General features: G+C 38.7%; 1 protein-coding gene across 1 annotated transcript in view; it reads left to right on the top strand.

Moving 5' to 3' along the window:
• Nucleotides 1-27,446, top strand: part of BTBD9 (BTB domain containing 9) — a 389,548-nt gene that overhangs the window by 42,408 nt on the left and 319,694 nt on the right. The window contains exons 3-6 of the mRNA XM_074332880.1: nt 8,341-8,704; nt 9,784-10,048; nt 18,729-18,948; nt 21,919-22,038. Of these exons, the coding sequence (XP_074188981.1) occupies nt 8,341-8,704; nt 9,784-10,048; nt 18,729-18,948; nt 21,919-22,038 (969 nt within the window). The remainder of the gene's footprint in view (nt 1-8,340; nt 8,705-9,783; nt 10,049-18,728; nt 18,949-21,918; nt 22,039-27,446) is intronic.

The raw sequence follows: 27,446 nt of genomic DNA on the forward strand, positions 1-27,446 counted from the left end.
TCATATGGTTCTCTGCTTTTTCTGTCTGACTTGTTTCGCTCAGCATTATACTCTCAAGATCCATCCATGTTGTCACAAACGTACCTATATCATCTTTTCTTACCGCTGAATAGTATTCCATTGTGTATATATACCACAACTTCTTTATCCATTCATCTATCGAAGGACATTTTGGTTGTTTCCATGTCTTGGCCACTGTAAACAAAGCTGCAATGAACATTGGAGCACACGTGTCTTTATGTATAAATGTTTTCAGATTTTTTGGGTAGATACCCAGGAGAGGGATTGCTGGGTCATATGGCAATTCTATTCGTAATTTTTTGAGGAACCTCCACACTGCCTTCCATAACGGCTGCACCAGTCTGCATTCCCACCAACAGTGTATGAGGGTTCCTTTTTCTCCACAGCCTCTCCAACACTTGTTACTATTTGTCTTGTTGATGATAGCCATTCTGACTGGGGTGAGGTGATATCTCATTGTGGTTTTGATTTGCATTTCTCTGATGATTAGTGATGTTGAGCATTTTTTCATATGTCTATTTGCCATTTGTATGTCCTCTTTGGAGAAATGTCTCTTCAGGTCCTCTGCCCATTTTTCAATTGGGTTGTTTGTTTTTTTGTTGTTGAGTTTCATGAGTTCCTTGTATATTTTTGATATTAGCCCCTTATCGGAGGCACTATTTGCAAAAGTCTTCTTCCATTCAGTTGGGTGCCTCTTTATTTTGTCGATGGTTTCTTTTGCTGTGCAGAAGCTTTTAAGTTTCATATAGTCCCATTCGTTTATTTTAGCTTTTACTTCCATTGCCTGTGGAGTCAAGTTCATAAAATGTTCTTTGAACCCAAGGTCCATAAGTTTAGTACCTATGTTTTCTTCTATGCAGTTTATTGTGTCAGGTCTTATGCTTAAGTCTTTGATCCATTTTGAATTAATTTTGGTACTTGGTGACAGATGGTAGTCCAGTTTTATTCTTTTGCACATGGCTATCCAATTCTGCCAGCACCATTTATTGAAGAGGCTGTCTTTTCTCCATTGTATGTTTTTTGCTTCTTTGTCAAAAATTATCTGTCCATATTTATGTGGTTTTATTTCTGGGTTCTCAATTCTATTCCATTGGTCTATGTGTCTGTTTTTCTGCCAATACCATGCTGTTTTGATTATTGTAGCCCTGTAGTACAAGCTAAAGTCAGGGAGTGTGATACCTCCAGTATTGTTCTTTTTTTTTAAGATTGCTTTGGCTATTCGGGGTCTTTTGTGGTTCCAAACAAATCTGATGATTTTTTGTTCTATTTCTTTAAAAAATGCCATTGGGATTTTGATGGGGATTGCATTAAATCTGTACATTGCTTTGGGTAATATGGCCATTTTAACTATGTTGATTCTTCCAATCCATGAGCACGGAATGTCTTTCCATTTCTTTGTGTCTTCTTCAATTTCTTTCAAAAATGTCTTATAGTTTTCAGCATATAGGTCTTTCACATCCTTGGTTAAGTTTATTCCTAGGTATTATATTCCTTTTGCTGCAATTGCAAAAGGAATTGTTGTTTGTATTTCTTTTTCTGAGATTCCATTGTTAGTATATAGGAATGCAATGGACTTTTGTACGTGGATTTTGTAGCCTGCAACTTTACTGTATTCGTGGATTGTTTCTTGTGGGAGAGATTCTTTTTGGGGGAGTCTTTGGAGTTGTCATATATAGCATCATGTCATCTGCAAAGAGTGACATTTTAACTTCTTCATTTCCAATTTGGATGCCTTTTATTTCTTTCTCTTGCCTGATTGCTCTGGTGAGGAATTCCAACACTATGTTGAAAAGCAGAGGTGATAGGGGACAGCCCTGTCGTGTTCCTGAACATAGAGCAAAGGGCTTCAGTTTTTCACCATTAATTATGAGATTAGCTGAGGGTTTGTCATATATGGCCTTTATTATGTTAAGGTATTTTTCTTCTATACTTGTTTTATTAAGTGTTTTAGTCATAAATGGATATTGTATCTATCTTGTCAAATCTTGCTTTTTCTGCATCAATTGATATAATCATATGATTTTTGTCCTTTATTTTGTTTATGTGATGTATCACATTGATGGATTTGCGGATGTTGAACCATCCTTGTGCCCCAGGATGAACCCCACTTAGTCATGATGGATAATCTTTTTAATGCATTGTTGTATTCGATTTGCTAGAATTTTGTTTAGGATTTTTGCATCGGTATTCATTAGAGATATTGGTCTGTAGTTTTCTTTTTTTGTGTTGTCCTTACCAGGTTTTGGTATCAGGGTAATGTTGGCCTCATAAAATCAGTTAGGGAGTACTGTCTCTTCTTCAATTTTTTGGAAGAGTTTGAGCAGGATTGGTATTAGATCCTCTTTGACGGTTTGGTGGAATTCACTAGTGAAACCATCTGGTCCCGGACTTTTGCTTTTGGGAAGGTTTTGGATGACTGATTCAATTTAGTTACTGGTGATCGGTCTGTTTAGATTTTCCAGTTCTTCATGGTTCAGCGTTGGAAGGCTATATGTTTCTAAGAACTTGTCCATTTCTTCTAGGTTATTGGATTTGGTGGCATATACTCTTTCATAGTATTCTTGGATATTCCTTTGTATTTCTGTGGTGTCCGTGATAACTTCCCCTTTTTCATTTCTGATATTGTTAATTAGTGTCTTCTCTCTTTTTATTTTAGTAAGTCTAGCCAAGGGTTTGCCAATTTTGTTAATCTTTTCAAAGAACCAGCTCTTGGTTACATTGATTTTTTCTATTGTCTTTTTGTTCTCTATTTCATTTAGTTCTCTCTGATTTTTGTTATTTCCTTTCTTCTCCTGACCTTGGATTTCATTTATTCTTCTTTTTCTAGTTCATTAAGGTGTAACATGAGGTTATCTATTTGGGATTTTTCTTGTTTCTTGAGATAGGCCTGTAATGATATAAATTTCCCTCTTAAAACTGCTTTCGCTGAATCCCAAAAAGTTTGGTAGGATGTATTTTCATTGTCATTTGTTTCTATGTATCTTTTGATCTCTCCTCTAATTTCTTCTTTGACCCAGTCGTTCTTTAAAAGTATGTTGTTTAATCTCCATGTATTTGTGATTTTTCCTGCTTTCTTTTTGCAGTTGATATCCAATTTCAAAGCCTTGTGATCAGAGAATATGCTTGGTATGATTTCAATCTTCTTAAATTTGTTGAGGCTGATTTTATGTCCCAATATATGGTCTATCCTTGAGAATGTTCCATGTACACTAGAAAAGAATGTATAGTCTGATGTTTTAGGATGAAGTGCTCTATATATGTCAATTATGTCCATTTCATCTAATGTGTCATTTAGGGCTGCTATTTCGTTATTTATTTTCTGTTTGGATGATCTATCCATAGCTGTCAATGATGTATTTAAGTCCCCTAGTATAATTGTGTTTTGGTCAATTTCTCCTTTAGTTCTGTTAGTAGTTGCTTGGTATATTTCAGTGCTCCCTGCTTGGGGGCATAAATATTGATGACTGTTATGTCTTCTTGTTGTATAGTCCCTTTACCATTATGAAATGTCCATCTTTGTCTCTTGTTATCTTTTTCACCCTGAAGTCTGTTTCATCTGATATCATTATGGCTACACCTGATTTTCTCTGGGTACCATTTCCTTGGAGTGTCAATTTCCACCCTTTCACTTTGAGTCTACGCTTGTCCTTGTAGCTGAGATGTGTCTCTTGGAGACAGCACATGGTTGGGTTTAGTTTTTTGATCCAATCTGCTGCTCTGTGCCTTTTTATGTCTCAGTTCAGTCCATTTACATTTAGGGTGATTATTGAAGTGTGAGGATTTCCTGTCACTCTATCCTTAGTTTTCTGGTAAGGCTGTTCTCCATTGTTTCTTTGCCTTTTTGTTGTTGTCTATTATTTCTGTATGGTGGTATTCTATGATGTGTCTTATTACATTATATATTTCAGTTTTGGGATTTTTATTTTATTTTATTTTTTTTTTGAGTAGGTACCCTTAAGTTTATGTAAAAAATATGTTCTATTTAGAGTATTCCATTTTCTTCAGCACGCTTACTTTCTCCATTCCCATATTCCAGTTCAGGCCTTTACTCTCGCCTTTTTTATATTTTGGTTGCCATAAATTGTCCCTGTTGATGGTGGTCAAATAGCCTCCTTTAGTATTTCTTGTAGTGCAGGTCGTGTATTAGAAAATTCCCTCAGCTTCTGTATGTCTGGAAAGGTCTTTGTTCCTCCATATCTAAAGGATATCTTTGCTGGTTATATTATTCTTGGCTCATAATTTCTCTCTCTCAATAGTTTGAATACTTGGTTCCACTCCCTCCTGGCATGTAGAGTTTCTGCTGAAAAATCTGATGATAATCTAATGGGCTTTCCTTTGTAAGTTACCATCTTCTTTTCCCTGGCTGCCTTGAGGATTCTTTCTTTGTCGTTGATTTTAGACAGCTTCAATACAATGTGCCTTGGAGAAGGCCTGTTGGGATTGAGGTAATTAGGTGTTCTATTTGCTTCTTGGATTCGAGGATCCAGTTCTGTCCACAAGTTTGGGAAGTTCTCATCAACAATTTGTTTGAATATATTCTCTGTTCCCTTCTCTCTTTCTTCTCCTTCTGGTATGCCCATTATTCTTATATTGCTCTTTCTGATGGAGTCAGAAAGTTCTTGTAGAGTTCTTTCATTTCTTTTAAGTCTCAAGTCTCTTTCTTCTTCCATCTGTGTCATTTCCAGGTTTCTATCTTCGATGTCACTGATTCTTTCCTCCATCTGGTCAACTCTACTACCTAAGCTGGCTATTTCATTCTTAATTTCTTCTATTGAGTTCTTGATCTCCAGAAATTCTATTTGGTTCTTTTTAAAAATTTCAATCTCTTGCGTAAAATGCTCATGCTGTTCTTTGATTGTGTTTCTGAGTTCATTAAACTGCCTATCTGTGTTTTCTTGCATCTCATTGAGTTTTTTCAGAACTGCAATCTTGAATTTTCTGTCATTTAAGTCACATATTTCCATATGTTTAGGTTCCTTTTCTGGAGACTTTTCACTTTCTTTCTGAGCTGTCTTGTTGCCTTGGTTATTCATGGCAATTACTGATTTATTATTTCTCTTCCTAGACATCTACAGGAGTGGCTTCTGCAACAGGTTGATAGGAATTGGTCTTTCTCTTGTTTTCCATTACTTTTTGGTAGAATGTTTTATTTTTTTCTCCAACTGCAGACTTTTTTTTCTCTCTCACACGGTAGTGCTATGTTTTCTCTGCACTATTCCAGCTTCTCACACAATGGGGGGATTCCCTGGGAGACGGGCTTCTCCTCTGTTAATAGTTCGCCTTGGTCACAGGGCGCAGTGTCTGTGTGGGTATGCGGAGAGCTTTTGAAGTTCCAAAGCTCTTCCTGCACCGGATTCAGAGCCCGTGTATTTCAGCAGTTCTGTTTATTCCTGCAGTTATCCACCCGGATAGGTGGGGCCAGGGGCGGGGTGAGTTGTGAAAGGTGGCCCAGAGCAATGGCAGCGACCACCACTACAGCCAGTCCTGCTTCCACAGCTCCCTCCTCTTTGCCGGAACTAGTTGGGCTGCGAATCTGTGTCTGCGGTCCACAGTTCTCAGAACAGCAAATATTCTGTTCTTTTAGTCTGACACCGCTACTCTCTTGCTTCTAGCACCGGGCAGGTGGGGGCGGCGCGAGCCCTGGGAGGGGAGGGAGGGGGCGGCTAGTCTCAGTGCCTAAGGCTCCGTTCTCTGCTGGCAGTGAGGGTTTAAACCACTGTTTTTAGCCTTTTTCCCTCAGTCTTTTCTCCGAGGTCTCTGCCGTGAGCGTTGGGTTCAGCCGTGGTATATGCTGTCCCCTCAGCCCTGTGGGCCATAAGCGGAGCCCTAGCAGTCCGAGTTCTTCCCTCTCCCGCAGCTGCGGTAGTTCCGGGAAGCAGCGAGCTCGGAGCACTGAGCTGGGTCTGCATCCTGTGCCCGCGCAGCTCCGTCCCCGCACTTCTCCCTTCCCTCCTCCCCCGCTTGCGCGATTCTCCCACCTGTAGGTGAATTCAGTAGTGGGCCTCTTGGTCTTGCCTGTCTGCTGTGCAGGGAGTCCTTTGTGGAGTTATAGTTGTTAAATTAGTTGTAAATTCCAGGGGAGCTTTACAGAGGCTCATCTCACGCCGCCATTTTGATGACGTCCTTAGTGTATTCTTAAAAGAAACTCAAATACTCTTAGAAATTTGAAGGTCATGTTGAGTGAATGGAATATACTCCCATCATTTATTAACCTTGTTCTTGAGGTCTTTTTGTGGCTTATTGACCTTTACAGTACCTAATGGCTAAACTAGGCTGAACTCAGAGTCATTACCAGTGCTACCTGAGATTCTCGTGGCTGCCACTGTTCATGTGTGTAAGCTGAGTTAACTGTCAGCAGTTGGGAGAGGCCTCACCAAGTGTTGTCGCAGAGCCTATCACTTCCCAGATAAGGACCAGCTAACTGTACAGGAGGGATCTTTCCACAGGGTGGGTGTTCATATTTAGGGTTCCCAGGGACCCTCATCAAAACCACTTTTAAGGCATTGAGAATGCAAGTAAATACCATGGATCACACCAGAGTGGGAGTAAATCTTGGCGAGATCTTCCCAGGAAGGTGTTCTTTAATCTAGTACTAATTTAAAAGTTGTGGCTGGAAGCTCTCTGGATTAATGAAAACCTTCACGGGTGTTTTTAGGCAGGGTATGACCCAGTGAAGAGGTATGCTCAGAATATTCATGAATCTTTTGCTGGATGGTTTCAACTATTTTCCTGAGGCAAACAAGAATGCTGGATGCTGGGGGAGAGTGGGAGGCGTTCCAGACAGGCATGGAGGGAACCCTAGAGATGCTAGTCCTGCTCTGAGAAGGTTAGGAGCAGGGCGATCTCTTTTTGCTCCCTCTTCTCTTCCTGTTACTTCTACATATTTTCTTTCTCTCTCTTTGCTCTTCCTTTTCTGTACTCCTCCCTTGTTGTTCTCTGGTCACCCTTTCTTTTCTGATGGAGTGAAGGTTTAATTGGTTCATATTATTTCTCATAGAGTAATAGAGGTAGAAATTCAAATTCATTACCTGACTGAATTGTCTAGTTTTCATTTTTTAGATGAGCAGATAAGGAATAATGTGGGTATTGTTTTATAATCTGACAAATACTGAGAGACAAAAAAAGTCAAGTCATCCATAATTCAATCATCAATTTCATTTTTAATTTACCAAGTAACAATGAAAGTCCCTCCCTCCCAGCCGTCTAATCCCATTCCCCAGAGACAACCACTGTTAACAGTTTAATGTGAATTCCCCGGATTTTTCTCAATATAAATGGACTATACTATGTGCTATACTTTTTTTCCTTAACACATATGGATCTGCAAGTTACCTACTATATCCTGGACATCTTCACAAGACAGTATATATTGATCTCCCTTGATCTTTCTAATGGCTACACAGAATGTGTATATCACAGTTTTTTCAACCATGTTCCATGACATTTAAATCTTTCCTAGTGTTTCCGTTATTTCAGTATATATTCTTACACGTTTATCTTTTCCATGCTGCATTATGTCTGTAGAATTGAGTCCTAAAAGTGATCACTGAGTTGAAGACTATGCACATTTTATTTGAATAGATATTACTTAAATTACTTTCCAAACAGGGGTGCCCGTTTATACTCTCGAAGCAGTGCATGAGAGCCTGTTTTTCCATTGCTTTTACAGCACTGAATATTCACAGGCTTTTTAGTTTCTGCCAGTCTAAGACAGAAAAATGGCACCTGATTGTGTTTAATTGTTTTTATCTGGTTATATCTTTTCCTATAGAGTTTTACTTTTTAAATTGCCTTATTGGCCTGTGACATGTTTATATTGATTTCACTGTTTCTCTCAAAAGAGCACTTTCATCCTTCTATTTAATGAATATCTATTACACATCTTGAGCTCTCAGGGTATTTCATTAGCCCAGTTGTTTATAGAATTCTTTTTTTTTTCTAACTTTTATTTATTTAAGTGTGTTTTTCCAGGACCCATCAGCTCCAAGTCAAGTAGTTGTTTCAATCTAGTTGTGGAGGGCACAGCTCACACTGGCACATGTGGGAATTGAACTGGCAACCTTGGTGTTAAGAGCATCGCGCTCTAACCAAATGAGCCAACTGCCCCCCCCCCCCAGAATTCTTTCAAAATATTTTAAAAATTCTTTTTTTTAGTTTCATTAGAGAACCATTTAAAATGACTGCTGTGCATTTATTTACCTGAATCTTTGTGTCATTAAACACACTTAAAGTTTGTGTAATATTGATAACCATTATTTCATAATTTTGTAGCAAATCGTATTTGCAGTTTTTCTCATGCATTTCTTCTCTGATGTGCAGAGCGTTACTGTATGGTGGAATGCGGGAATCGCAGCCTGAAGCAGAAATCCCTCTCCAGGACACCACTGCAGAAGCCTTCACGATGCTGCTTAAATACATCTACACGGGGCGGGCGACACTGACGGACGAGAAGGAGGAGGTGCTCCTGGACTTCCTGAGCCTGGCACATAAATACGGATTTCCAGAGCTGGAGGATTCTACCTCCGAGTACCTGTGCACCATACTTAACATTCAGAATGTCTGCATGACGTTTGATGTTGCCAGTCTCTACTCGCTGCCCAAGTTAACATGCATGTGCTGCATGTTTATGGACAGAAATGCGCAGGAGGTGCTCGCAAGTGAAGGCTTCCTCTCCCTTTCCAAGGTGTGTCCTTGTCTGCAAGCAGTTTGCAGGCAGGCATTGTTTGATTTATATCTGTACTGGGAAATACAGTGATGCACTCAGGCGAAAAATAAAACTCATAAGTGTGGAAGAGGTTGTCTAACCACCTGCCTCTGGCTTCTGAGACTCTAGGTGGTATAAGAGAGGCAGAGTGCTTCTGTTTTCTTTTAAGGTTATTCTGGTAAATTCTATGTGCACAAGAGACTGTGATGCTGGGTGGTTGTTTTCAATGTGATGACAGTCAAATAGGCTCGTTAGTGGTGTGGCATACTGCGTTTTGGTTTTGGTTTTCTTTGACAGAGAATGCAGCTAATAGTTCTTTCCTGAGAGGGGACATTCATAAAGGAGATCCGGTGTATCATTGGGTGGCTTTAAGTTACTGTTTTGCTTTTGGTTTTTGCTGGCTCAAAACTCACTATTATATGGTGTTTTACACTGTATAATAGCTAGAATAAAACTGTTTTTCTCAAATCTTTCTCTGAACCCTGCTGGTTGTCCCTCCTTTCCCTTTCGCTATTTCTCCTAGGACCTGAATATTTTGAGTCAGAACACCTATTTGAATTGCTGCATATCTTGGTTGGAGTTTAAACTATGATTTTTATTGTCCTACTTTATTTTTAGAGGAAAGGGTCTTTGAGGGTTTCTGCAATGTTGCTGGAGGTCAGTCTGAAAATCTGAGAACCAAAAATACAATAGTGCAATAATAGTGGGTAACAAAAGATTTTTAATTTTAAATGCCAGATGTATCTTACTGACTTATAAATGCAAAGTCCCCTGAAGAACCTGTGTGGAATGACAGCTCCTCACGTTGCCATTTTTCTTTGTTTTATTAAAGATGGATGCAGATGTGTTGGAAAGACTAGATATGGGATGTCTACAGCTGTTTACACAGCCATAATGTGCAAGAGAGTATATGGCACAAAGAATATGGAAGGAAGATGGTCAAAAAGAGTTAATTGTTTAAATATAACTGATACTTGCAGTTCTGTAAGACTTTACTGATTGATCATGCACGTGGTTGAGCTCCGTAATAACTGGAATTTTTTTTTGTCGTTTTTCAGACAGCACTTTTACACATCGTATTAAGAGATTCATTTGCAGCTCCTGAAAAAGATATTTTCCTAGCCTTGTTAAACTGGTGTAAGCACAATGCAAAGGAGAATCATGCTGAAATCATGCAGGCTGTGCGTTTACCTCTGATGAGCCTCACTGAACTTCTGAATGTTGTGAGGCCTTCGGGGCTCTTATCTCCTGATGCCATTCTGGATGCTATTAAAGTTCGATCAGAGAGCCGGGATATGGACCTCAATTACAGAGGCATGCTCAGTAAGTACCTGTTTATCCTGATCTCACCAAGGAATTCGGTTTGCAGCTTAGGACAGTCTCAACTACAAAGCTATCGTGCAGGTGTTCATGGTATGTGTGGGCCTAAGAACATATACCTCTGCTTCCTGTGGAACCTCTTTCCCTGTGCTTCTCCTGTTACCTCCTGAGAACGCATAGCCACAGAGACCCCAAAATAGGTATTTCTTGCCATTCGTGGACAAATTTCTCCAGCTGCTTCCTAGAATAAATAATTTCCTGAAAAGCTGTTTCTCATCTGAAGACCTTTCCTCCTTTTCTCCATCAAATCAGTACTAAGTACATGCCATGTACTTATTATTTTAGCTACTATGAACATGGACATTCTAAATAGTAATACCTAACACTTATGTAGCATTTCTAACACTTATGTGGTGATTTTCTTATTAATAAAAACACTAGCAATTAATTATATTTATAAAGTGTTTGTATGTTCCAATAACAGTTCTACACAATCATTTAATTTTCATAGCAGTCCTTTGAGGTGGGAACTGTTATTGGTTCCATTTTACAAATGAGTAAATTGTAGCACAAAGAGGGTAAGTAAGTTGCCCAAAGTCACACAGAAAATTTCCTGGAGCTGAGGATCAGACCCGTGTAGTTAGACTCCAGAGGCTATGTAATTAACCACTAAACTGTGCTATGTATGTGCAAAATATAGTCTCTGCCTTTGATCCTTTTAATTTTATTGTGGAAATAAGACATTCCCCCATGGAAAGTTAACTACAGCAATGTTCAAGATGGGTGCATGCTGTGAATTTCTGAAGAGGGCGTGGCTTGGAATGATTAAGGGAGATTTCTTGGAGATCACGAAGCTTGGGGTGAGCTGTGGCCTTTGACTTAAATGGCATCAGGGTCTGGTGCATTACAGATGAGAGGACTGGTGAGGTTAGTAGAGGTTAGAATTTGAATGACCATGAACAGAAGAGCTTGACTAGAGTAGGAGGCTTATTACTGTGTTTTCCCGAAAATAAGACCTACCCCGAAAATAAGCCCCAGTTAAGATCGTCATCCAGACGGATGCATTTAGTACGTTATGACGATGTTCCAGAAGGAGATGACATGACTATATTTGAATAAATATAGATTGCTGTACATGATAAAATAAGACATGCCCTGAAAATACGCCCTAATGCGTCTTTTGGAGCAAAAATTAATATAAGACCCAGTCTTATTTTTGGGGAAATACGGTATGTTGATTAATAAGGAAGAAAGTCTATAAAGATTAGATCAGGCAAAATCATGGGAGTCTGAAACTAGATTGGGATTTATCCTATGCGCAATGAGAAGCTGATTTTAGAGAGGGGGAGAGATGTGAGTACAGTGGTAGTTTTGAAAGATTGACCCATGGTGCTGCACTCAATGATTTGGAATAGGGAAAAATGGGATTCAGAGAGACCAGTGAGGAGGGTATTTAACCTGTGCACAATTGATACAGCCTTAACTAGAGTGGTGACAGGGAAAATGGAAAATAATGGATATATAGAAGAAATATTATTTTAAAATATTAAATCTTGATGATTCAGGGGATTTAAATTTAAGGATTACATTTAGGAGGAAGTCACTTTATTTTATCAAATCTAAGAAACCAGAACTTCTGAGGCACCATTGTTTTATGTACAACTACGAAAGGAAACAATATTGCCAGTTAAACCATGAAATACCATCATGTCTGTATCCCAGTTTCAGAAATGTTAAAATTTGAAGAATTGTGTATCATAAAATTAATGAAATATAATAGTTCTTTGAAGAAGATCCTGATCTTATTTTTAGACTTACTGAGTTTGAGGGTTTTGGGGACATCCAAGTTCTTTCTCATGTTAGCCATTTTCCTGAGCAATCTTTTCTTTGACGATGGCTTTAGACACTCTCTTGAAGCATAGATTGATCTTAAATACAGAGGGTGCCAAAAAAATGTATGCACATTTTAAGAAAGGAAAAAACTGTTAAAATTGTAATATTCAATATATACCGATAATAAAAGATGAATACAAGTCATGGTTGACTTCCACAATTACCATCAGCATCCAGACACTTCTGCTTACTGTGAACTACTGCTTGAGCAACGTTGGCCAAAGTGTCCACTTGTGGACATTGTTTTGGCATCCCTGGTAGGTTCCCTGGCTAGGACTTCTCTCCTGACTCATCACATTTAGATTTCTTTTCATTGGGCTTAGAAGAAAAAGCATAGATTTTAGAGCTAGACAAATTTGACTTCAAATCCTGAATTAGTCACTTACTAGTTGTATGAGCTGGTATTAAATTACATAAGGAATTTTACCTTTAGTTTCATATCTCCTAGTGTTGTTATGAGAATTAATTGAAATAATGCATACAAAGAATGTGTGTAAGCTCAATATAGGAATCCACTGTTATCATATTGTCATTATTTGTGTTCTTCCTCATCTGTGTAGGAATTATCACTTTGTTTTAAACATTTTTGTTTACTTGTCTTTTGTCCCTGAAGGCAGAGATGATCTTTGAAAGAAAAGCCTATTGATCTTTATAGCCTCAACATTTAACATACTGAATGGCATGGAACAGACACTTGGTGAATGAGTACAAGGAGAAATGTCTAATAACACGGAAGCAGGTTACTGGTGTTTAGGAAGCAGTCAAAGCTGGTGATAAAAGAGTTGGAACCTGGGCTAGAGAATAGAGAAAGCAGTAAAGACCCCAGCCTGCAAGTTAGAGAAGACCTACAGCCAGGGGGCTGAAGGTAGAAAAGGAAGAATTAGAAAGGTAGGAAGAAAACTGGGATCGGGTTACAGAAGCCAACAGAGGAGAGAGCTTTTACAAGGAGAGGGTGGTCAGTAGTATCTTGTGATGCTGGGAGGTCAAGAAGAATGTGAATTGAGAGAAAACTTTTCGATATAAATTTGTATTGAGTCCGAACAAAAGCTTGGCTAAATAGGGAATTAAGCCATAGGTTTGAAAAGATAGTAAATACAGTGTGTTGACCATCTGCTGTGTGACTTGCGAAAGGTTGTAGAGAAATAGTATGGTAGCCAGAGGGAACAGGCAGGAGAGGTCCGGAAGGGATTGGAGGTGCTAGAGAATGGTACTAATTGAGGGTGAGCTTTGCATAAAGTGTGGGAGGATGGAAGGGGGAGAGGTAACAAGACAAGTAATACAGTTTGAGACGTTCTAAACATTCATTGTTGGATCCTCTTATATAAGCTCCTTTTTTCCCTTCTGGCCCTAGTTTTGATCTGAGGTGCTGGTAGGGCCCCATAAGTGGATTCGTTATAGGGCTCGGCTTGGGACATTGCTGCAGGATTACGGAGGTGCTTTGCACGTTTCACAGTCACTGGTAGCTTGGAATTGGTCAGCTGCTTGGTATAGGCGTCAGACCCGGGTTACAGTAAACCCATGAAATTACCGTGAAAGGGAGTAATCAACCAGCTGAGGCACACTCAGTTCTGGAATGACATACTTACTGTAATTATCGCTCATAAATAAATGTTCTTCATTTTGGAATAATTCAGTGGGAGCTCAAGGAAGAGATTATACAAATGTTTGGGAATCTTTTATTTAACTTCTAAAATTGAGAAATGATGAAATAGCAGGTCATTTTTCTGATTTTTTACTTAAAAGAATAGTAAAACCATAATATAAATACTGAGGAAGCATACCGTGTTTCCCCGAAAATAAGACCTAGCCGGACCATCAGCTCTAATGCGTCTTTTGGAGCAAAATTAATATAAGACCTGGTATTATATTATTATATTAAATAGACCGGGTCTTATAGTAAAATAAAGACCAGGTCTTATATTAATTTTGCTCCAAAAGACGCATTAGAGCTGATGGTCCGGCTAGGTCTTATTTTCGGGGAAACATGGTATCACTTTACCATCAGATCCTAAAGAATAGGTTATTTTCTAAGTAAATGTTACCCAAACATTTATATCATTATTTATTTCATAAAATTTCTTTACTGTTAGGGGAAAAAAGGGTCTAAAATTTTAGAACTGCTCTTGGACTGATGATATGGAAAGATAGTTCTGCTTATTGTGAAATTATTGAGCAAATTTGTTTGTTTCTTTGTTCTTTTCTGGATGCCGGTTCTTTGTCTTTGGGGACTTTTCATGAAATGTAGAGAGGTTCTTATTTTAGGACTAGGGATTAATGTCATGTTTTTCTTTGCGTTCATTCATATTGGTTCCTGGAAGGTTTAGTTCTTAGACTTGCATATCCTGAGGCTTTTAAACCAAATTACAGCGATTTTCCCCGTAAGGAAAACAAGGATCCAACGGCTATTTTAACTTACCAGTTAAGGTTAGTCTTTCTGGGAAGGTGGTTTAGACTAGCTTTGTACATATGTGATGATGAGCATTTGTCTAGAAACCTGGGGAAATTCGAGAATTACGTTTTAATGATATTATTTTTGTTTCCTTAGGGTATTTGAACAACTTGTGCTCAGGCCATTCTCTTAATGTTTAGTTTTGTCTTAGCTGTAGAGATATTTAGTTCTGCCTTGAAAGTTAGTGCTTGTTCTATTCAGGCTGAGTTATACTTTGTTTTACTTATTTCAAGTTTTAGACTTTGGGAAACAGATCAGCAATTTCTTGTTTCTTCATGTTTTTTAGCAAGGTTTGTATGACAGCTTCCATCCTCAAGATTTCCTTATTGAGTGAAAGTCAGTCTGTTCATAGGACTGCTTAGTTATTGATTAACGTGTGTGTGTGTGTGTGTGTGTGTGTGTGTGTGTAAATCTGTGCTGTAGGTACATGGCAACATGTTCTTATTCCGTTAACAGTAGCCCAGACCAAGGAAGTTTGCCACTGTGATATAAATTGTTGCTTTGTTTTTGGCCTCGACTGAGCTTCTTGAGGACTGTAATTATGTCTTACAGTGCCTGAACTAGACTTCTCAAAATATAGTAAATGAGTGAATGAATCCATCCCTTGCTTCTAAACTAGAATTTAAAATTTGTCTCACTTATCACATAAAGACAATAACAACAAGCCTTTAATACTTTTAAAACTCTTTGACTTCTATTACTACTGTATCTTCCCAACTATAGTTTACAGTATCTTCTTCTGTAAACTGAGGGGCTCACAAGTAACCGCTGCTGAGTATTCCTCTGTGGCAGGAATTCGTGTCTGAAATGTGCTCTTGTGTCCATGAGGTGCCAGCTCCTGGAGGGCTGAGTCCAGCGCAGTGACCAGCATAAAGAAGGCCGCTGAGGAATTATTTTCCCTTTAAATAAATAGGATGAAGGCCCCTTTCAGCTCTTATATGTTTTCATTCTTTAATCTTTATCAGTACCTTGCCTAAAGTTGTTGAGTGAAATTGATGCCTAAGCTGGAACCATAGTGCTGAGCTGACTCCCAAGGCTGGTGTTCTTTGAAAGTCTCCAGCGTGGGTTATGTTCTGTCTCTGTTTCGTGGTGTGTTTGAGTACCAATACTGTGCAGTATAGAAAGGAGGCCTGCCGAGAGTGGAGATGGCGGGCACGTTCAGGTAAGACAGGAGTTGTCAAGAAAGTCATATGTAATGCCACACGTGTTGGAAGAGAGGATCCATTCATTGTTCAGGGAAGTCGGGTTAGGGAGTAGAAGATGATTGAGGGGACAGAACTGGGTAAAGAGATTGCAGAGGGCAGAGAGTGAAGTGTGAATCCAAACAATCCGTTGGGTAAACAGCGTCTCAGCCTAGGTATAAGAGAGTTCAATAAAGAATGATTAATAACATAAAGCAGTTGAAGAAAAACACAAGATCATTAACCCAGCGCCACTCAGATTTTGGCATTGTGTAGCCAGGGGCAGGCACTGCTCCATTTCTCCTTAGTTTTTCTTCCTAATAATTGGCTAGGTTCTGCCTAGCTGTGGAACTTCAAAGCTTAATTTTTTTCACTTAATGTTTAGAAAATGCATCAAAAATGACAAAGGTAAAGAAAACTATTATTGTTATCTACTATCTCGTTTAATCCCTGCCACCCTACATTTTTTTTATCGCTATTTTCTCTACTGATAGACAAATATAAGCACTAAGAATATTTATGGTTTGAATTATTTTATTATGACTTGAATTTTCTCATGATCACTTTTTGTCTTAAATTCATCATTTAACTATAGAATTTGCCCTTACTTGGAGTTATATTTTTATCCTGTGAGGTACTCAGATTATAGTTACCATAAGAGAATTTCCACTTGTATAGATGTTTCCCATTTTGAAGTGAAAGATGCTTTCAGGGAATCTATATCAAGAACAGTCAGAAAAGTTCTCAAGTGCTCTTGAAATACATTTCAAAAGATGACTTAGACTTGTGTTAGAATTTCATTTCCATTTTAGACTTTTAGTTACAGTCACTTGAAACTCTTGTGCCAAGTATGTTATTCCTAGCTTGATAAATTTTAGAGGTTGAAGAAGTTTAGGGTTAGAGAAAATCAAAGGGTCGTGGCAGTTTCTAAATCGGAAAGCTCAATTCTCCCTTTTTAGTCTTGGCCTTGATTGGTGGTGTCAGATTGGAGGAGATAGTTCCAGTGGTCAGCAGCAGCATGCTTTGGGCCCCCACATCTTATACTCAGTAATAAGGGATTCCTTCCAGCACTGATAGCTGAAAAGCATAAATTTGAAGCTTGTGTTTGTTTGCTAGCTTTATAAAATGTTTTATGTCTAGTTTGGAGGCAGCAGGAGGGCAGGGCCCGGCTGTCTAGTTCACTGAGGTGGTCCCAATGCCTCACGCAGTACCTGGTACAAAATGAGTCCACAGTAAATGTTTTCTGACTCATAGAATGCTTTATACTTACACAGTACTTTAGCATATATTGTTTGTAGTATAACCTTCACCGTCATTCTGTGGGTGTGTTGGACAAAGTTTAAAGTTTCGATGAGAAATCAGATTCAGAGAGACTAAGAGGCCTGAGTCTCAAACTTAGGTTTTCTCATTTGAAGACCAACTTTTTTTTTTTTAACTGTATCAAACTATCTGCTTCTTTTCTGTGGGTCTTAAGTCACCTTAGAAGGAAGAGGTTAGAAAGAGGAGGATGTATGTTCTTTCCAACAGACACCGTTCATGAGGTAGGTGGCAGAGTAGGGCCCGTGGAGGCAGGCTGCCTGGGTTCCAATTGCAGCTCTGATACTTGCTGGTGGGCAAGGAAGTCCATCTGATCTTTCTCTGCCCCCACTTCCCATCTGCGAAATGGACATAGTAGGAGCAATATTACATTCAAAGGATTTTTGTGAGGAGTAGGTCAAAGGAATTAATAACATTTGTTAAATAAATGAAAAATAAACAAGAAGGATATGTATGACTACCGTGAGCTAGTAGAACCTAGGAAGTTACAAATCTGTGGCACTTAAGCTTCTGGTGGTAAGAAGTTGAGTATGACTAGGTTTGGTTTGATTTTGCTTCTGAGTTGCCTTAGTCTTTTGCAAGTTAGTAAAATCCAGCCCAACTGCATTTCAGTTGCATTTATTGTTGTCTTCTGGAGCCATTCTCTTACCTGTTTTCATTTGAAATTTTTTTTAAAACCCGCATGTTCCAAGAAATCTGCAATGATGAATTACGTACCCGATTTCCCTAAAGCCTAATTATAGTTCATACTTTCTCCTGTTCAAATCAGGTAGCCCGGATACATACATACTGTGAGAATTCAGTATTTCTTTATAGTATGTAAACTTGCTTAGTTCTCTTATTATTGTGTGCTCTTTAAAATAATAATAATGGCAGTCTTTTTTTTAGAGCTTACTGTGTGCTTTGCAAACATCATCTCATTTAATTCTTAAAACAAAACAAAGAAACAAACAAAACACCTGGAGGATAGATATTGTCCTGCTGAGAAATTTCAGTTCAGAGAAGATAACTTCCCCAGAGTGATGTACTTAATAAAGGTGGAGCCACTGTTTAAGTTTCTTGAAGCGCAGGCTCTTCGCATCTCTTTTATGCCGTCTCTGGTCTCTCCATGGAGAGTGTCGGTTTTAGAATGTTAGTACATGGAGGTTAGGTTCCAGATCTGTGAAGCAAAATTTGCATAGAGGATTTTAGAGTCTCAGTGGTAATTGGCCTTAATAAATCTGTTGGAGAATGGAGGGTATTTAATTATAACCATAATACTGATTTTGATGACAGACAGTCTGAATTTTCATTTTTAAAAATACTCAAGTAAAGTAAAAATGTATCTTTAAACGTATTTTTGTTTTTGGCTGGCTTAATTGATTTAGCACATCCATGTATGACCAGCAGCTCTGCTGTATTGGACCTTTCTTTCTCTATTGTTTTATCAAATGTCTGACATGTCTGCTTTGCCAGATGTGCTCCGTCCAGATGGCAGGTGTAGGTCATCTTACATGCTGTTTTTGTCCAGTAGGTATTAAATTAAAGCTACTCATAGTAGGAACTCAGCAGAACTGATTTGTTTGTGCTAGTACATGTTTTTTCTAGTATTACCAACTTTTTCTTAATAACTTTAGTCCTAAGCACTTTGTGTCAGTGACGGTGTCGTTAATTTAAACTGTGGGTGGTATCTTAATCCCCTTGGCCATTTTATCTCTTCTATCTCCATAGAATTGTCTTTGCCATTTTTAAATTAAATGCTCCTACTAGAATCAACTAGAATGCTAGAATTTTATCTTTTTCCTCAAAATATAGACTAATAAGTAACCAATAACCTTGCTTTTTCTATTTTTTTTAACTGTAGTACCAGAAGAAAACATTGCAACTATGAAGTATGGAGCCCAGGTTGTAAAAGGGGAGCTGAAATCTGCCTTACTAGATGGTGATACTCAAAATTATGATTTGGATCATGGATTTTCTCGGCATCCAATTGATGATGACTGCCGTTCTGGCATCGAGATTAAGCTGGGGCAGCCGTCCATTATCAATCACATCCGGATCCTCCTGTGGGACCGGGATAGCCGGTGAGTCATTAGCGTGACTTGGACAGAAACCGACACTGTGTTTGACTGAGATGGCCTGACTTTGTGGTCTGCTTTGGTTTTACAGATTTGATGGTGTATTTCTTTGTGATCACTTGGGCGTTTTTCTTGAAGTTTAGCTCTGGGGGAAGAGTTAAAGGGTATATTATATTCTTTACAAAAACAACTTTTTGGGCTTTTTTTTTTTGCTTTTTCTGCTTATAAAAGTAATGAGTATGTGTTTATTGTGGAAAATGTAGAAAATATAGAAAAGCACAAAGAAACAAAAAGGGCTAGTAATCTTACCATCCATTAATAATCTTTATATATATCTAATTGGTGTTTTTTGTTATGCATAGTATGTCGCACACACACACACACACACACACGCACGTGCGCAAAAACAGAAACCTGTAAAACCACACATAGCTTTACAAAATAAAGGTTAGATGTGTAAAAAGCTGACTTCACTTGTAAATTAATGCGTTGTGACTATTCTATCCTTTAAAAAATATTCCTCTACAATGTTACTTTTGATTGTTGTCTGGCATTCTACCTTATGGGTTCCCATTATTTATTGACTTGATTCCTTACTTTTGGATATTGCAACAACTTTTAAAATGCATTTTATTTTATGGATGAGGAAAAAATATGTTTTTTAGTGTGTGGATAAATATCCTCAAAACAAAAGAAATTTGTTAAAAATTTTGATGGATTCCAGTTACTTTTACAGTAGCTTCAAGATTCTGCCTTCTTTCTAGCCATTCTGATGCTTTCACTCACTGTAGTTTCTGGGGTTCGGCAATGATAGCCGAAGTACCAGTGCGGACTGGATGACCAAGCACTGAACTCTGTCATGGCTGCTTATCATTAACCTAAACCCTACGTACCAAGAAACTGATGTACAGTCTCCTAGGCTCTACTTACGCCTCTTTGAGTCAGGGCATGAAGAGCTTAATGGTGTTGGTGATGACACCTGCAAATCTTCCAAGTTAGTTCATTTCTCTTGTTAGCACCCTGGCTACCACTCTGGCCTTTTGTTTATTTTTAATAGTTTCAGGTGTACAAAACAATGTAATAATCAGACATTTACACCCCTCACAAAGTGATAACCTTCTCCCCCAATCTACTACCCCTCTGACATCATATATAGCTGTTACTATACCATTGACTCTATTCCCTGTGCTGTACTTTACATTCCATGACTATATATATACATATACATAAAATATGTACTTAAAGTTCATATATATAATTATAGTTGACATACAATATTATTCAGCTTCAGCTTCAGGTGTACAGTGCAGTGGTCAGGCATCTATAGCATCCATGAAGTGGTCTCCCTAATAAGACAAGTGCCCATCTGACATCCTACAAAATCTTTACATTATTGATTATATTCCCCAAATTTCATATCTGCGTGGCAATATCGTGGCTACCAATTTGTGCCTTTTAGACTCTGGCCTTTTAGACCATTTGAGCCAAGTCTGAAGTAGGAGTTAGCATTTCCCGTGCACAGGTCTTTGAGTTCCCCAGGTTCTCTCTGTTGGTTTCTTTTTTATTAAGAATATATTTTATGATACATATCTTGTTGGACATAATGTGATGTTTAGTTGGCAATATGGAGTTAATTCACATATCATTTCTAAGAGTTTGATTAATACTACGACTATAATAATAATACCCATATAGCACTTTTATGTGGTGTGCACTGTTCTAAAATCTTTACATATATTAACTCATTTAATAATGAAATTAGTAAAAAAAAATAATAAAATAAAAGGTTAGTACGTTTGAAACTGAAAGTAGTTATCATCATTTCCATGATTTAAATATTTATAGGCCATTTTGTTTTAGTATGTACATTACATTCACAGGGGACTTAAGTGTACCACATAGCAGTTCTTTTCTCACAGAAGTTGTTAACCATTCTAAGCAAAGGTGAAAAATTCAGAATCTTAAGCCAAAAAGATTCTGACATGTATTGTAAAATTATATCCTGCATTACTGATAACCCAGAGAGGTTCAATAAAAGGTTATAACCAGTTTGAGACTGAGCGATAAAATGAATGGGAGTAAGAGGACAGCAGAAAATGAGGGGATGACACAAAATAAGCTGACCTTTTCTGGTCACAACTGTTGGTTGCAGGCTGACATTTATGGCCATCTAAATCTTCTGAGATTGTTCCTGTTGATATTACAGTACAAGTAATAACTGCATCTCAAATTTAAATTTGGCTTTTGACAGGGGAATATAGATTTGTTCAGTATGGGACCAGCATGTAATGGTCCAGGGTAGCTGACTAGGGGAGGATGATAGGCCATTTTCATTACTGCCAGATCATTAGCTGGTAAATTTTAAGTTGTACCCAAAAGAAACATGTATTATCTCTTCACCCATGTCATTTATTTTTCTGCAGGCTGAATGTATGTATTAGAGTGGAAGGAGACTGTGAGGGAGTGGGAGATAAGCTGGCCTCTGTGGGGAACCATTGGAGGTGACTTTCCTCCTGAGAGTGGGGCGCTGAGCTCCTAGGCCAGGGAAGGGAGAGGGAGAAAGCACACACACTTGTCTTGTTCTGTCCTCTCTTTGTCATGGCTTTACTAGTCTGCTCATACGGTATGAGCAAGGCATCCTGGCCCTGTTGGAAAAGGAACAAATGTCTTGCATACCTGATATGTGCTAAGCACCGTGTTAGACCCTGGATGGATGAAGATCGGTATGGCATGGTCTCTGTTCTTAAGCAGCTTGTGATCTAACAAGGCAAACAGACCCGCTGAGAGAGCATGTCAGTACATTGTGGTGAACGCTACAATACAGGGGTCTATACGGATATCATTATTTCCCAATTTGATTGTTATGCAGAAAATGTAATTCCTGAATAGTGTATTTTTTTGTACCTTTTAACATTTTATTAAAGTATAATTTTGTATTGTTACTTTAATATGTACTTATTTCCTTTTGATTGATAGGTCTTATTCATACTTCATTGAAGTATCGATGGATGAACTGGATTGGATCAGAGTGATTGATCATTCACAGTATCTGTGTCGTTCTTGGCAAAAGTTGTATTTCCCAGCCCGTGTCTGCAGGTTAGTTCTCATGGCTAATAAGTGATTTAGATGTTTATTTAAGGAGATTTGGACTTTGAGAAACAGACTACATTTTTCTGTCTCATGGAAGAGGAGTTTTTCAGAGTATCAGCTACCAAATGCATCCCAACTAAAAACTTAGGGGAACTATAGAAAATTAAGCATCTTAATATTTAGAGTGTACTGTGGAGCTGTTTATCCGAAGTGTTTTGTACCATATAGATGTAGTAGACACGTAAAGGAGTACAAAGGGATGGTGAACACCGAGAAGTAGAAATGCTGTTTCAGTCACCTGCTGTACCTTAAAAGCAGTGTTACTATTAGAGGGTGCGTTCTTCCCACAGAAACCACAAGAGGTATTTCTGGAGGCTTCCCTGGCAACCTCCTGGCCAGGAGAAGACTTTTGGATGCCAGCGTGCATGTTCTGAATATTTGTGCTCTTTTTCTAGGCCAGTGGCTATCAGCTGAATTTGACAGAGCAAGTGTTCCTAGTGGGGCTGGTTTGGGGCAAGGGAGGCTGAGCTGGTGGGGCTCAAGGTTCTCACCCTCTCTCAGTCAGACCACCTTAGCTTTCATTGTTGTTATGTATTGCAGCCCCAAGTTAGTTTGTTTTTATAAAGTATTGATAAGCTAATATTTCATATTCTTCCTTTAGGTAAGCCTAAATTTCTTTCTGAAATTCTGCAAAACCTATAATGAATTTGGGAGTTGGGAAAGGTGGTTAAGGGCACCCCCCCAATTCTGTTGTGTTTATTTCTATTGTAATTTTCCCCTTGGAAATTGCCCTCAGATGTTCTTTACCTCAGAGTCAAAGGATCTAAAGCAGAAAGTGATTGATTCATTTATTTAGGTGTGGCAAGAAGAGACAGTGTTAACGGGGAATATAGAAATGCCCCCTTACCCAATCCCCTCCTCATGCTCACCTGTCACCTTGACTGACCTCCTACTGTGGCTGACCTGGAGCAGGTGGGCTGCCCCGTAGCATTTCTGCTCTTGGTCAGAAGACACCCTTATACTTTTTAAACTCATGATCTATCATCATCAGGCTGAACTCTTATTTCCGCCACAAGAACTCCACAAAACCTTTCAGCCTCTGGTACAGTAAAGAATGTTGTCTACATTTTTTTATTATGGGTATGACCAGATATAATATTGTTACCCAGGGATCCTCGTGTGTGAAAATGAAGAAAATCAATTTCATTTCCCCAAAGGGGACTAAAGTGTCTCAGGTCTGGCGGTTGCTCTTTTATCAGAGGAGTTTTGAATGGATTAAAATGAGAGGGACCAGAAATTGAGTGAAGATTCTGTACCTCAGAGCTGCCTAGGGATACTCTGATGGTGACAGAAGGCCCTGGCATGGAGGAGGTGATTGAGTCTGCATCGACTCAGTTTATTACTGTGGTATTGGATTAAAAAATAAACAATATAACAACCAAAGCGTCTGATGTGGACCAGAGGACCGTGTGTTTGTATTTAATGTGAAACAATGGGAACATGACTCCCAGAACAAATCATCGTGAGTATAATAGCAGCCATGACAGAGTCTACGTGCTTTACCCACCTTCGAACCGCCGTTGTGGGAGGGAAACATAGGCCCTCAGTTATGGTCTCTGGCTTTTAGAAAACGTACTTCCCCTTATTAAGCAATAGGCATTGTTTATACTCCCTTTTCCTTATTTCGTCTCTCCAGTGTGGCCTTGCCTTTGTGGGTGTAGCTTTTATATATTGCAGAGCCTGGCTGTGTTCATGGTGCTAGTTTTTGTCTTGCTATAGCCCGCTCCCAACTCTGGTCAAGAAAAACTGAGAAAAGGTGGTGGTAGAGATAGTGATAACGAGGAAAAAAAGGAGTCTCAGTATTCATATTAGTAAAAAGTTTTAAAAAATTTATAACCACTTTAATGTGTTATATTAATTACTACATTCCTTTGTAAACTCTGCCTTTTGTTTGTTTGGGGTTTTTTTTCTTGTTATAATAGGTCGGAATTTTGGTAGTATTTAAAATGAACTTAAGAATAAGTCCCTATTGATTACCCAAGGGTGTCTTATACTTGGTGTTTCTTATCTTCACAATCATTTAATTGACTACCTAAACAATGTTCTAAATACACTTCTTCCAGCAACTTCACTGGCACATATATATTTTTTATTTCCTTAGCACATAAGTGTTCAGTTTGTATTATGTTAGTTAATTTGCACATTTGTATGTCATCTTTGTTCTTCAGTGTCCTTCTCGTGTTTGTCTTGCCTCTGATAATAAAATTACAAGCTCTTGGAAGCAAAGAGTATGGATTCTAGTCTTCCAATATTTTTGCATAGCACTCAGGTTATGACCTTACACGCAGTAGGTACTCTGTAAACGGTACTGCAGGTTTCATGGGGTTAAGGCACTAATTGGGTAATGAAGAGAGATTGATGCAACAATAATATGTACATATATCCATTACTACTTTTTATCCATGTATTTGCTAAAATGTTTATCAATGCTGAAAAACTCTCTGGGGTGGGAAGGTGTTTTGTACGGTTTGCAAAGGTTACTTTCTGGTTTTCTTCTTAAGAAAATTGAATTTTAGGGTTCATCCCGAAGGATGTGAATGTCGTGTATTGATGGAAGATTATATCAGATACATTCAATAAAGAAGAGGTGCTCTGTGAATTGGGGAGTGTGAGATTACCCAGCCCTCTGTCTGAGTCAAGGCTGGACTGCATGTAAATCAGCATTGTGTAATAGAAAAACCATGGGTTTGGGGCTTAGATAGAGCTCTTCTCAAATATCAGTTTCATCTAATACTGGCATTGTGATCTTAGTAAAGCTGTGCCTCTCTGAGCCCTCGTTTCTATTCCAGTAAAAAACAGGAATAACAACCCCCTTCATGGGTCTGCAGTGGAGGGTTAGATGGCGTAGCACTCGTACAAGTACTGAGCACAGTGCCTGGCCCAAAATAGGCCCAGTAAATAGCTGTTTTTATTTTTCTGTTCTTACTAATTTTTTCGTAATTATTTTTTTTTCTGATTTCTAAGACTCTCAACTGATATTTGACCTTGGGAGAAAGAGATTCATCCCTGCCATCCTCTTTGGCCACGGTGGCTTTCGCTATGAGGAAGTGGTTCCTTACCTCGGAAGCCTAGTCTTTTCCATGTGTTTCCATATTGCCAGTCCATGTATAGCAATCCAGAACATGTGTTAAATGGGTCTCTAGCTAAATAACCTGCCCATTTGTATGTTTCCAGCAGTTTTCCGATCTTTTGGTTTTGGTAAAGCATTTTTTATTGTGGTAAACAGCATAAAAATTTCCATTCATATATCTTGTGGAATGCAATTCAGTCAGCATTTCTCCTCGCCAAAGTAGTAGACATTATTAGTGGCAATAGGAGCGTCGTCAGACTGCAAAAGCCAGAGTGATCGTTTGAACCGTAATAGTGAATGGAGGGAAGTGATCTGCTCTGTCTTTCTGGGTCATTTTCAGGACTGCATTGTGGGTTAAGAGGGGACTGCTCTGTGTAGCCAAAAGCTTAGACTAATAATCTCTCCAACCCTCAACTGGGGATGAAGAAAAACCACTTGTCAATTTTGGCACAGTGTTTCATATGCACTCAGAACCATGTTGTCTTATCAGCTTTCTCTTTCTCAGGAAAAGGCAATTTCTGCTTTACTCATAAATTCTCTAACCTTCACATTGTCTTCTTGGCTATCTAGTAAGCTCTCATCAAGCCCTTCCGCAGCTTTCTTAGGTGGTGGAGACGAGGACTGAACAAGAAAACACTAATAAGGAGGGGCAGATATTGAGTGCCTTGGGGTTTGTAAATTTTTTTTCTGGATGTTTCTCAACATGGTGCTGGTAATTTGGCAGCCATATAATGTTGCTGAAATATGAGAAGACTTGAAAACATGGGTGTGAAGGGTAGAGGTAGATTTCAGAGCCTGTATGTGGCTGGTAGCTGGAATTACAAAAGTGATCTTGGTGTAAAACCTGGGAGTTGAACCTCAAAGCGAAGTCCTCAGAGATATACCTATTGAGAGAGGGAAGCAAAGAGTCGGTGGCAGACATGCTGACTGCCGGGGCTGTTAGAGATATTAGAGGAGAGTCAGGTGGAGCAGAGTTCTCTGAAGACAAGCCCAGAAAGGGTGTTGAGAACTGCGGTACTTGACAGTTTAGAACATGGCGCAGGAGGGATAAACTCAGGTTAACACAAAACTGGGCTTCTTTCTTCCTTTCCTTTTGTTTTTCATTATCAAAATGGAAATGTCTTTTTTGTGATATTTTTCTTATAAAATTATAATGTGCGTTTTTGTTGTTTTTTTAAGATTTTTTTAATTGGGGAAGGGGAACAGGACTTGATTGGGGAACAGTGTGTTTTTTCCAGGACCCATCAGCTCCATCCAAGTCAAGTTGTTGTTCTTTCACTCTTAGTTGTGGAGGGCACAGCTCAGCTTCAAGTCCAGTCGCCCGTTGTTAGTTGTAGGAGGCGCAGCCCACCATCTCTTGCGGGAGTCGAACTGGCATCCTTGTGGTTGAGAGGACGCGCTCTGAGCCATCCGGTGTTTTTGGCTTGTTCTCTTTATATTGGTATATTGATATATATACATTGATTTTATATATATAATGTCATATATGTGTACATATAAACATATACTGTGTTTCCCTGAAAATAAGACCAGATCTTATATTAATTTTTGCTCCAAAAGACACTTTAGGGCTATGTTCAGGGGATGTCATCCTGAAAAATCATGCTAGGACTTATTTTCCGGTTAGGTCTTATTTTCGGGGAAACACGGTAGTAGATGTATTTATGTGTATGTCTTGCCTGTCGTGTATTGTGCAATTTGTTATTAGTTTTTTATGTTTTATTAGTACTTTTTGCCATACAGAATTTCACTTTTTAAAAAATGTCAAATCCATCAGTCCTTTTTATTTCTGGTGGTCTGGTACCATGTTTAGAAAGGTGTTTTTCACTCTAACATTAAAGAATGTTATATTTTTATAATTTTTTTCCTACTACTTGTGATTTTCATATCTAAATAACCCAGCCAGAATATTTTTTGTGTATATTTTCAGGCAGGGATAGTCGTTCAACTAAGACCATTTATTTATTTATTTTATTGTTTTCAATCCAGTTGTGGAGGGTGCAGCTCAGCTCCAGGTCAAGTCATTGTTTTCAGTCTAGGTGTGGAGGGCGCAGCTCACTGGTCCATGTGAGAATCGAACTGGCGACCTTGGTGTTATGAGCACTGCGCTCTAACCGCTGAGCCAACTGGCTGCCCAAGACCTTTTATTTAATCCTTGTTCCTTACCCCACTGATGTGAACGGCCATATTTATCATGTGCTGAATGCTAGCATGTACTCTATTCCATTGATTTCTTTGACTATTGTTCAATGTGTTTTAATTATGGTAATTACTCTTCCTTCTT

This window comes from Rhinolophus sinicus, linkage group LG05 (assembly GCF_036562045.2).
Source record: "Rhinolophus sinicus isolate RSC01 linkage group LG05, ASM3656204v1, whole genome shotgun sequence".
NCBI classification, from domain to species: Eukaryota; Metazoa; Chordata; class Mammalia; order Chiroptera; family Rhinolophidae; genus Rhinolophus; species Rhinolophus sinicus.